The following is a 12,713-nucleotide window of genomic DNA, read 5'->3' as shown; positions in this document are numbered from 1 at the left end:
GACAGAACAGTAGATGAAACGATGGATGGATGGACGGACGAACGACAGAATGATAGACAGAATGATGGATGGACGGAGGGACGGCTGACAGAACGATAGACAGACGGAATGATAGAATGATGGATGAACAGATGGATGAGAGGATGGCTGAATGGATGGATGGATGAACAAACTAAATGACGGGTGGATTGATGGACTGAATGATGGATGGATAGACAGAATAATGGACGGACGGAATTATGGATGGATGCACGGACGGATGGATGACAACAGTAGATGGACAGAATGACAGAATGATGCATTGACAGATGGATGAATGGATGGATAAACAAACTAAAAATTGGATGGATGGATGGAGGAATGGACTAAATGATGAATGGATGGAGTGAATGATGATGGATGGACAGACAAACAGAATAATAGATAAAACAACTGAAAGACAGAATGATAAAATTATAGATAGAATGATGGGAGCGATAGATAGAATGATAAAACACTAGAACAATAGACAGACAGATAGATAGATAGATGGGTTTTCAGGAAACCTGTTTGAAAATTCATTATTTTTGCAGCTGAAATCACTCACTTTAATGAGGGGAAATGTGAACTAATCATTGCTTTTGCAGTCTTTCAGTCCACCATGCAATGAAATAGTCAAAACTCACATCCAGAGGCATGAAAGGCCCTACCTAGTGCATGAAATCGGTGCGTGAAGCAGGATTAAAGCGTCTTAGTGTCACTGTCAGCTCTACGCATTTGAATCAGAAAACGAAGACGGATATAAATAGGTCTGGTTGACGATACATGAATGAGGTTTTATTCATGCCCCAGCCTTCAGGGCCTTGAAAAGGACAATGACGAAAGGAAAAAGAGGCCTTCATAACTGCACAAACATAAAAGGCTGTAAAAACCAATTTGAGGTATTTTCTCCAACCACTCCATATCACAGAACCACACTAGCGTGTGTGTGCATTTTCTAACACACACTGATACACCCCTTGTCGTTCACATCTTTCCAGAGACACCGAGCAGTTACACGTAGCTGCATATATCTTCAGCGGTGTCCTTGCTATTGCAAAGGGATGTCAGAAAATCAATCATGCACTCAGTGGGGATCCCATGAAATCTTAGCACTGCTGATTGGCAAAAAAAAAAAAGATTTAACAAAAGCAGGCAACTGAACTGGATATAGGGACCATCTGGCTAAGGTTTGGTTGGAAGGAACGCTTTGATAGAAAGTGCAGAACTATTTGCGGGGTGGGAAAAGAGATAATGTTAGAGCCTTTAGAGGGAGTAAATTTGCTTAGGAGAGGTCTGCAAGTCTATTGGGACACTTCAGCTGAAATCAGTCAAGACTAAAGTTGGTCAGGGAGTCAAAAACAGTCTCAGTGTGTTATTTATAGTCAGCGCTGCTATATTTGTACTTACCAAACTGTCCACTCCCGCCAGCGTGTGATTGGCATTATAGAGAGAATAGGTCAGCTGGTACACCCCATCATTGGTTTCACTGTTTCCATAGAAACCAACTCCCACGGCAACACTGAAAAGTCACAAGGTGAAAAGTTACAATTAGTTCGCACATTGTAATCATCAGGCCCTTACGGATTATGCATATGCAGAAATCCAGAGATCTAAAACACCTGTCATTCACAAAGTTATACATGTCCCTCCCTCCTTGGGTGGTTTATTAAATATTTTGGCTGTTTTTATCATGCTTTTTAGCTACCACTAAGCATGCACATTTTACCATATTTAATTACCACGGCTGAAAAATATGGAAAAAAGTAACATACCACAAATGAAGCTGTTAATAAATTGTGCTTTATGCACTTGGCCTTCACTTTAAGCAAAAGCTACAGTACTGCAAGTATTATAGTTAATATTTTATATTATTATTAATATTTCTTAATATTTATTTTCAGCTTTCATTTTTAAATAAAATTTCAGTAATTTATGCAGTTGTCATTATTTTTAGTCTTTATTTTTTTATGTTTCTATATTACTTTAAATTCATATTTCTTTCAGTTTTAGTCACTTATTTCCAATGCAACATTTATATTTTTGTTTAGGTTTTTCTTTAAGTTTATGTTTTTCATCTAATATTTATATTTTATTTTATTCCAGCTTTGTTTCAGCTACCAAAAAAGATTTAACAGTTCTAGTTGAATTTATAATATTTTTGATATTGTCAAGTCGTCAACTGTGACACTCTGAAGCCAGCTGCTAAGTAAGCTGTGTCAGAAAATGTTTCTTGAGCTCAAATAAACATCACTTTGGAATGAATAGGCTTGATATGGATCTCAAGTTAAATGACTGGAAAATAAAGGCGCTGTGGTAGGATGGGTAGAGCACGCGTGCCACATGCAGGTCTTTAGTATTCAGCAGGAGCCGTACTGAGCCAGAGGCTACTGTTCCCCAGACACAAATAACAAGGATTGAGTAAATGACAAACAAGATGGTGCCTTCTGCCAGTGAGAACAGTTCACAAACACTGTGAGAGCGAGAGAAAGAGATGAAGTGTTCAAAACCAATGGATCACTACACTGTAATTTTTCATAGGCCAACGTCACCATCAAAGAAATGACTCTGCACCAACCCTATACAATTACCTTTGGGAACAAAATGATATTTAAAATGTGATTCCTTGTGAATCAGGAAAAAATGTGCATCTTATTTGTTTTCTGTCATCAGTTATTCACCTTCTTGTTGTTTCAAACCTGTATAACTTACTTTTTTCTGTTGAAAAATCTCATAAAACTTACATTGTAGGGGCTTGTGACATATCCGAGTACTAGAATGCCACAGAGACTCTGGGCTGGTAAACAACCACCTACTAACCACCCACAACACCCTAGTATCATACTAAGTTTTGGACAGTCTCTACAACTGTTTGGGCTGTATATTAAAAGTAACTGCACTGATATATCCAGTAATATTGGACTGGTGAAGACATACTCATAATATTTCATTGCAAGCATCATATTTCTTTCTCCAAACCAAAATCTAGCTCACTACACAGCTTCATGAAATCAGACAATGGTTCAAATGTGGATTTAACGCAATCCATTTGAGATAACTACCATCCACAATACCAGAGAAACAAGCTAATGAGTTTTTGTCATGAAACAAAGAATATTCACATGAGTGTGCATTCCCTCCACCCCAAGCAATGATCTTCTCACCAATGGAAACAGGAAGCATCTCAAATAGAAATTAATGATGTCATCAAAATGGCCAGACTCATCTCAGTTCTTGGTATTTGGTTTATTAGACCCCAGAGACCCTATAAGGTCAATAAGACTGCACAGGAAGTGAAGTAATATCCTGCATTGCATTGTTCATATAAGCTGCCCTTTAAACTCTATTCCTGACCGACCCTCCTTTGTGTTTAACTTGAATTCGACATTTCGGGACCTTAATGGGCAATGAGTAATGAAATGCAAAACCTGTTCTCGGTCCCGTGTCAGCTGAAGAATTGAGAGTGAGTTTAGATCAGACTCCACAGTATGGAGCTGCACAGGGGACTCCTGGGGAAATGAAAAGTGTAAAGATTCCTCCAAAGCTTCTTACCTGTGGAGTGGGTAAAGAGTCATAAAGACGCACTCACAAACACAAACACATAGAGAATGCACAGTTCCCTGCAGCCGGTTGCCGCCTTACGCTGAAACGACGCGCAGGAGAATGTGTGCGGCCTGGAACAGGGGACTTTATTAAAATTATGGGAAGACTGAATTCTCATTAGCTGGATGCCTCTAGCCAAACTGCATCATTCTCCTGATCCATCTCGGATTTAAAAAGTGCACAGGAAAATTGAGCTGCACTGGGGAGAGGAAGGAGAAAGAGAGAGATACACGCCAGCTTTCTCATAAAAATGGCAAGAGCAGACTTAAATTGGCAGATTCGATTAGCGTTATTATTATTAACGGAAACTAAAATGGAAAACAAAAGATGTAGATTCTGTGAAATAATCAGTAGTGATTTGAATGTAAAAATTAGCTGAATAATAAAAAGCAAAACAAACTGTGGTTAGTTGCTTTTCATGTCAGTTATGATGATCTTTTACTATACAAGTCATTCATTCTTGGCCAAAATAAGCTACAAACTGGATTAGACTTTATACCAATACTCAAAAGTCTGTCTCTGCAGAAGACTAAGCACATCAGAATATGAATCCTTTCATGGATTAGCTCACAGATGTATTCAAAACACACTGCTCACAAAAAAAAAGACTTCATCATGAGACAAAGCGCTTTCATCTTTCAGTGTTTAACCAAACACATCAAATGCAAAAAGAAAAAGACAGCTGAGAGAACAGCTCTTTTTGCTGTACTCTGCAAGATGAGCTACCCAAGGTATTAATATTGTAGATGGTTGCTGGGACGGAACTGAATTAGAATCCCTCAACAGACAGCCCAAACTGGTCAATAAAGAGGAAAAGCCTGTATTTGGGGGGTACTTTGATGTTTAATCTATGACAAGAATACCAGATTGTAGGCAATTGCTCCTCATGACAGAAATGTAACAATTATAATATTTTGTACAATTATTTTTGTGATATAATACGTGTCTTTACTGCCAATTTTGATTAATTTAATGCATCCTTGCTGGTGGGAAAAAAATCTTCTTTTAAAACAGTATTGTAAATGTAACCATTCACCCACTAAATGCATGCATGGCATATGGACAGTTAGCGTAACAGCAATAATAAACGTAGGAGTCCTTAAAATAGAACCAAAGTGCTAATGCTGTCATTTCCACAAGAACCTCAGTGCCTTAAGATATTTTGCTTAGAAATGACTTTAGATGGTCAAAAACAGTGCCAAAAAAGCTCTACTCTGGCCTCAAAAACCAGGTCTGAAAGCAGGCACATAAATAATGGCTAAAATAGTGCTTGTGCTTTTATAAACTGGATGTAGATAAAAAGAGAGTGTGAGAGGGTTTACGGTGTTGAGTATAGATTTTAATAATACAATTAAGCAGTACCTTACATCAGCCTCTCACTGTGTTCTCTTGCTTTAATTTTCATATTTTTTTATTTGTAAAATGAGGCATCTTCCACAACTGAATATGATTTCAGTATGTCCTCAGATGTCTCCTCCCCTGAGGGGGCAGCGTTTCGTTACGATACATTTGCGTTCATTCATTCAGTCGTTGGGTTCTTTGTTCATGCCACCACAGGCTTCAAAATGACAAGAGCCCCACATTATTTTGTAGGGGGTGGGCAGGCTTGTTTGCTGAAGCTATAACCATCTGTCAAGCAATCTTGGTCCTGCATGATTCATTAGAACATGACTGATGAACACCATATTGGTCACTCACCCTCAAACTGTAGGCCACAACTTCCTGCTTCATCAAGTTCTTCAAAAGAAAAAAATACCACACAATCACATGAGAATTGCAGTAAATGGTGATATCTACATCACATCAAATATAAGATCATACAACAGCATTTTAGTGGCTTTTTTATGGTTTAATGCATGAAATGAATTTTCCATTCACTTCAATTTGATGTCACTTTCCTTACAAAAAAAGGAGGTCACAGAAGAGACACTGATTTGAAAATAAAATTTTCAAATAACATTACAAAAACACCTTTATGAAAACTGAACTAGTTATAGAGATATGGCAGGTGTTATGAAATGCATACACTGCTCAGGGCTAAACATCAGTCCATATAGAAAAAATAATGACAAGGCTAAAGTGCGCTGCTCTAAAATCATCACCATCAACCATATGCTGAACCGTGGGTGTCAGGAATGAGCCCTTGCACACGCCAAATAGGAATCTGACAATAGGTTACAGATGTCAGAGAGCAGGTGTGTGTGTGGCAGAGAACAACTGGTGTCAACATACATGCACATACAGGAAAAGCAGAGCAGGCAGAAGAGATTTCTCTCCCTCTTCTCTTTTACCTGTCAGTGTAAGCTATTGTGAGATATATAGAGGTCATGTCATGCTGTGGACCATGAATCACATGGAGGCTCTGAAACAATGACAGCCACAGCATGTGCAAGGATCTGTCTTTTCACAACAGAAAAATAGCAACTACAGAACAAGTCAACTCAGTTCTATTAATGGATTTTTTTTCTGTTTTTAATAATAGTTTGTATAATTGTTATATTTGTGTGATAATTTTGACATTACAATCACTGAAGGCTAGAGCCATTACTAGTTAAGTGTTTTCAATTTAATTTTACTTTAATCAAAGCAGTTGAAAATGCTCTTCATGTTGTGATCTAAGGGACTCTTGAAAAAGAGCAGTACATCCGAGCACAGGGCAACCATGGCAACACATGCCGCAGATTAACTGAGCATCGAAATACCAAAGAAGCTATTGCACAGCTCCTGCCATTCAGCAACATAATGGAGAAAATAAGAGAAAGATTCTCACATTATGTAGTCACAATTAAACTCTCTACATCTAGAATGGCATCCTGGAAAGCACGTCTGCAATTAGGGCCAGTTTCACCTGCAGAAAATACTAGCATTTGAGTGTTACTGCTATTGATTCTTTTCTTCAGCTTTGTTTAAATAAATACAATTTTGAGTTCTGAAAGTTACAGTATGATTTGATATTAAAATAAAATTGCATTTCAAAAGATCAAGAACAATTTAATTCTTCATGATATGACCCATTTATATAAAACAGGGAAACTGTATCAAGACCTTTTATGATGGCATTTATATTTGGCCAAACAAGATTTACAATCATCTGATATCAAATTGTTCAAAGTAAATTCAAATGTATTAGTGAGCAGTTTTAGATTCTAATACCCATCATCTCACCTGAGAGCAATCTAGGACCCCTATAGAGCTCCATCATGTTGCACTGCATGACCCGAGACCCTCGCTGAAACAGAAAATTGATTTGGAGCCATACAATCACTTGTCTATCTACTTGCTCACCCAACTATCCAAATAACCAAGCAACCCTATGATTTACTTCTGGACACTGCAGAAACACTTCTGCTACAAACCACATTAACGTTTAATATAGATGAAGTTAGCCTTGCTGAGACATCCTGCAAGTAAAAAAAAAAAACACAAATAATAGAAGGTGAGGTTAGGAGTGTTTAATGTAAAGTTTCCAAAGATTACTGTATACAGAAAATGCAACAACACACAGACTTCAGTGAATGATCAATTTATAAGATACAATGCCAGCAAGGTGACACCGATGAAAGGTTCCAGAACATATTAAAATAAGTAACTAAAAATGTATGCTGATATCATCTGAACCAGAAAATATTAAGGCCGGGTGATATATTGACTAATACATAAATTGCACATAAATATCAAATAAATGAATATATATTTATATATTAAATATAATCAAAACACTACAGAGAATATATAATAATTTACATATTTTTTTATATATTCTAATTTAAGTGAACTTATCTTCACATGAACCCATTATAATAAATGACATATTTACCTACCTGTGACCTTCAGCAGAAATATATAGAAAATGTGTTACCAAACACTAAATTAAATATAGATACACCCCTTAAAGCATTAAAAGTTATTGATTTCCTCTTTTTTATTTTGTTCTTGGATTAATAGACATCACAGCAGCTGGTTATTTGCCTGCTATTGCTTTAAAAGCTGCTGCTGAACGTGATGCGGATCTGACATGCATCTTATTTTCTCACAAACCTCTACCTTTTCTGACACACTTCAGGTCTTAAAGTCTCTACTAATGAGCGGACGAGTTGAATCAGGTGTTTTAGATGAGGGAGACAGTGCTGGGGTGCCTCAGGACAGTTTTTAAAACTAATTCAGGGACATATTCTTAAATGTGACGCATATATAATTTATTGCATGCATGCACACAGTTTTAAGGCAGCTTTAATCGTCTTTTTAGTAACTTCATGCCTTAACTGACGGCATAACTATGACATCGCATACATTCTTTCGCTGTTTGATATGAAATGATACAGGCTACAGCGTGCGCTGGCACCTTTGTGCATGTATTTGAAGAGGGCGTGTATTTCACAGCGTATGTATTTCAGAATACAGAAGTAATGGATATAACTGATACGACACATCCCCTGCTTATAATATCTGAAGAATTAATGCAACAGGACACAGCTGATCACTTTGAAAGACCTGTGAGGCAACTGATCCAATACTTATGCTCACATCAGATAGAGGGATGAAACTCTAAAAGTGCTGAACTTCTTAGCTGTGAAAACATCTATGTGTTTAATCAGCTAATAATAAAATGTGACATTCTGTAGTTTTGTCTCATATTCATATTTTAATCATATTTGTAAATGTCTTGACTCCACAGCCAACAGAGCAATTTTGTCTTTACTGTTCCAATACTTTTGGAGGGCAAGAGTTGGACGTGTAACCTGAAGTTTGTGCTTTCGATTCTCAGGTCCGGCAGGGATTGTAGGTGGGGGAGTGAATAACCAACACTCTCTCCACCCTCAATACCACGACTGAGGTGAGACCCTTGAGCAAGGCACCAAACCCCAAACTGCTCCCCGGGCGCCGCAGCATTGGCTGCCCACTGCTCCGGGTGAATGTTCACTATTGTGTGTGCACTTGGATGGGTTAAATGCAGAGCACAAATTCCGAGTATGGGTTACCATACTTGGACACACACTACTTCCCTTTCTTTTTTTTTCTCCTTTTTTTTACAATTAAATTACATTTTGATCCCCCTCCCCCTATTCAAGATACGCAAGACTAATTCAGAATTATCAGCCAAGACGATGTTCTTCTTAGCGGTGACATTCAGACTAAATTCCTGCTGTTAAACTCTGACCATATTTCTGTATTTAACCCAGCAGTGGGCTGTTTCACGGCAGAAGCTTTCAGAATACAGACAGTCGTAATGCTAACTTAATAACATCAAGACGAGTGTCATGGGATTAAAAGAGAGGATGGTGTCTCACATGCATTTATATACACATTCATACACAACACAAACTAATTCAATTGAGCACTTAGGGCTCAGCATTTCTCCAGCAGCGCTGGGATGATGTTACAGCTGGGATAGTGCCTGCTGGGAGACTTGAGCGTTGAGTTAGATTAGATAACTCCCCTTCTGCTATTAGCATTTCAAAGTAACAACTACTTCCTTTAAGAGAGTTCTGTGTAGTGAAGCTCCCAAGAGTTAAGACCTTGAAGGTCCATTTTTGCAGACCAATTCATGACAACATGAAACCAAAACTGACTAATACACCACGACTGCCAAGCTTTAAAGGGGACATTGGATACAAAATTCACTTTTACATGGTGTTTGCATATAAATGTGTCTTAGCAGTGTGTGGACACAACCAAACTGCAATGATAAAAATCCATTCACTCCTTTTTTATTCCCCAACAAACCTAAACAGTCTCAATTATAAAGCCGTTTTGATTTTCCGAGCATTTTGTGTTTTTTTCATTTGGATATTTGTCAAAATAGGAAAAAAAATATATATTAAATATATATATATATATATATATATATATATATATATATATATTAAATTTAAGAGTGGGTAAAAAAATACATGCTGTCAAGTTAATACAAAGTAAATATTCTTCAGATAATATCCCAGTAGTTTGCTTTGACTTTAGTACAATGACAATATAAAAACTAATCGATTTTGAAATAATATCTTTAAAATATCATGCTTCATTATTTTTGGAAAAGTTGGGAAAGCCCTGACATAAAACAAGATTACAAGAGAGCCATACATTTCAAGTCTTCTGAAGTCATACAATAGCTATTTCTTCATTGATAATCTTCATTTTCCACTGAACTTTTATTTGAAATCACATTTATCAGCTCCAAAATTTAGGATGGAGAAAGAGATTTAAGAAATGCAACAGAGGGGAACTTTTCGGTGAATACCAACCTACATTTCAGTTTCTGTTTATTATAAATACAACCGTTATGTGGCTTCTGAAGACTTCCAATGTAGCACACAAGTCACATGGACTCCTTTCTTAGTTCTTTTATGGTGTTTTTTGGAGCTTGACAGCCATGGTCACTAAGACCTGTAGCTGAATGCTGCTCGTTCTTTATGGATGACGGAAGCAGAAAAGTGCACAGTGTCTGAGCAGAGGTCAGAGGGCCGTCTCGGTATGTCCAAGGCTATTCAACCCCTTGTTAAAGTCTTAAAAACTAGTCAGACTCTGAGTGTTCCCACAACCCCTCCTCCAACTCAGACCTGATGGACAATGTGGCCCAAAACAAAACTAAAGTGTTTATCACCAGTATGGTGTTTAGACAGGAATGTAGACTGCACTCTCCATCCGAGCACAGAACAGCACTACCTAAAGTGACCCAGTGAACCATTGTTTTTATAGAGCAAGAGAATAAACTTGACAGCTCAGTGCAATGAACCTCTGAGAAAGAAAATGAGAGCAAATGAGAGTGTGAGTGAGATACAGAGGCTTTGTTTCTTGCTTCAGTACAAAAGGGGTCATATCTCTCTCTCACACACACACACGCACACGCACGATTTTGAAATTACTCCCTCTTTGAGCTGTTACCGTCTGGTCGACGCTACAGAGCTCTGAGCACCAGAACGACCAGACACAGGAACAGTTTCTTCCTTCAGGCAATCCATCTCATGAACATTTGAACTCTTAACAATAAACATGAAACACACAACACTATCATACTTTTTATTTTTATTTTTTATTTAACACACACTTATTACATTTCAAATTTGCACCTAACATACCTGTCAATTTTGTATATTGTGTTTGTGCTATTTTGCATATTGTCCATTTTGTATATTTGTACATTATTATTATTCATTTTTTATTTAATTTAATTTATTATTATTATTATTATTATCTGTGTCCTGTCCTGTCGCTGTGATTCTGTTGCACTGTGGAGCTACTGTCACTAAAACAAATTCCTTGTATGTGCAAACATGCCTGGCAATAAAGCTAATTCTGATTATGATATATATATATATATATATATATATATATATATATATATATATATATATATATATATATATATATATATATATATATATATATATATATATATATATATATATATATATATATATATATATATATATTAGGGCTGTCGCAAGTCGTCGATTTTAGTCGACTAATCGATTTTTAAAAATCGTTGACTTCATTTTGCTCGCGGCGACTAACCGGCCAAATACCAGAAGTGCCGCATTTCACAGACGAGATGCTTTTTCATGATGCTTTTTTGTCTATATTAATCTAAAAATACGAAAAACATTGTTTGTTTAAGACCGTAATGAAGCAACAAAAATGAGGATAAACCATGGATTACTAAGGGAATAAAGAAAGCATGTAAAAAGAAAAATGCATTATATAGGAAATCTATAGCAACTAGAACTATACAAGCGGAAAATAAATACAAGATATATAAAAATAAATTAATAAGTATTATAAGATTTAGTAAAAATGACTATTATAGTAAGTTATTGGACAAGCATAAGAATAATATACAAACAACATGGAAAGTACTTAATAGTATAATTAAAAAGAATACTGGGAAAGTTGATTACCCAAATTATTTTGTTAACGATGATAAATTAAGTATAAATAAAATGAATGACATTGTCAATTAATTTAATGAGTATTTTGTAAATATTGGGAGCAATTTAGCAAAAGTGATCGTGGAGCAAAGAACTGGGGATAGGATAGATGAAATGAATATTTCCAGTAATGATTATTCAATGTTTATAAGGGGAGTTGACGAAAAGGAAATACTCGACATTGTTAACAACTGTAAGAATAAATATTCCACTGATTGTAATGATATTGACATGTCGTTAACAAAAAGTATTATAGAACATATAGTAAAACCATTTACACACATTTGTAATCAGTCCTTTTTAACAGGAATATTCCCTAGTAATATGAAAACAGCTGTTGTTCCTATTTTTAAAAATGGAGATCGTCACTGTTTTTCCAACTACAGACCAATTTCTCTTCTTTCCCAGTTCTCAAAAATTTTTGAGAAAATATTTGTGCGTAGGCTTGATACTTTTATAGATAAACACAAATTATTGAGTGATCATCAGTATGGTTTTAGAACAAACAGGTTGACGTAAGAGAAAGTCAGTATAATTTAAGAGGATTGTATATGTTCAAAAAAGTCAAAAGTAAGGGCAAGAACTAATGCAAAAAGTAGGTGTTTATCTGTTAAAGAGGTAAATCTATGGAATAAATGTGATAAGGAACTAAAAGCATGTTATTCACGTTGCTTATTTAAGAAAATGTATAAAAACAAGGTGAAAAATAATTATATGACTCAGTATAAATAAATTGTGGTTGTTTTTATTTTTATGTTTGTTTTGAATTATGTTTGTACATTTTGGGAAATGTTTTTGTTATATTGTATTTTGTATGTTATATAATATTTTGTTATATTGTATATATATATTTTGTGTTCTATACACAGTATAAAGGGTAGGCATAATAAGCAAGGCTTCTGCCTACTCCTTTTTCGGTAACAATGTATTTTATTTATTTTGTGAAAATTAGTTTGTGAGGACCGGAATAAAATTAGTATTGATTATTATTGATTGAGATAGATATATATATATATATATAAATAAACACCCACACCCACACGTGTTTAACTTCATATTAAACATTAAACTTGATTTTTTAAATAGTTTTGGAATGTGGAAAAAGTTTTGATTTGTGAAAATTAGAGTTTTCAACACAATGAACTCTCTCTCTCAAAATACAAAAGACAA

At 35.8% G+C, this 12,713-nt stretch overlaps 1 protein-coding gene across 1 annotated transcript in view; it reads right to left on the bottom strand.

Moving 5' to 3' along the window:
- The window catches only part of LOC306858047 (protein tweety homolog 2-like), a 58,297-nt gene that overhangs the window by 21,514 nt on the left and 24,070 nt on the right, over positions 1-12,713 (bottom strand). The window contains exon 3 of the mRNA XM_079398408.1: positions 1,429-1,540. Within this exon, the coding sequence (XP_079254534.1) occupies positions 1,429-1,540 (112 nt within the window). The remainder of the gene's footprint in view (positions 1-1,428; positions 1,541-12,713) is intronic.

Source organism: Barbus barbus (assembly GCF_936440315.1).
Source record: "Barbus barbus genome assembly, chromosome: 38".
NCBI classification, from domain to species: domain Eukaryota; kingdom Metazoa; phylum Chordata; class Actinopteri; order Cypriniformes; family Cyprinidae; genus Barbus; species Barbus barbus.
This window is presented reverse-complemented; position numbering and strand designations above follow the sequence as displayed.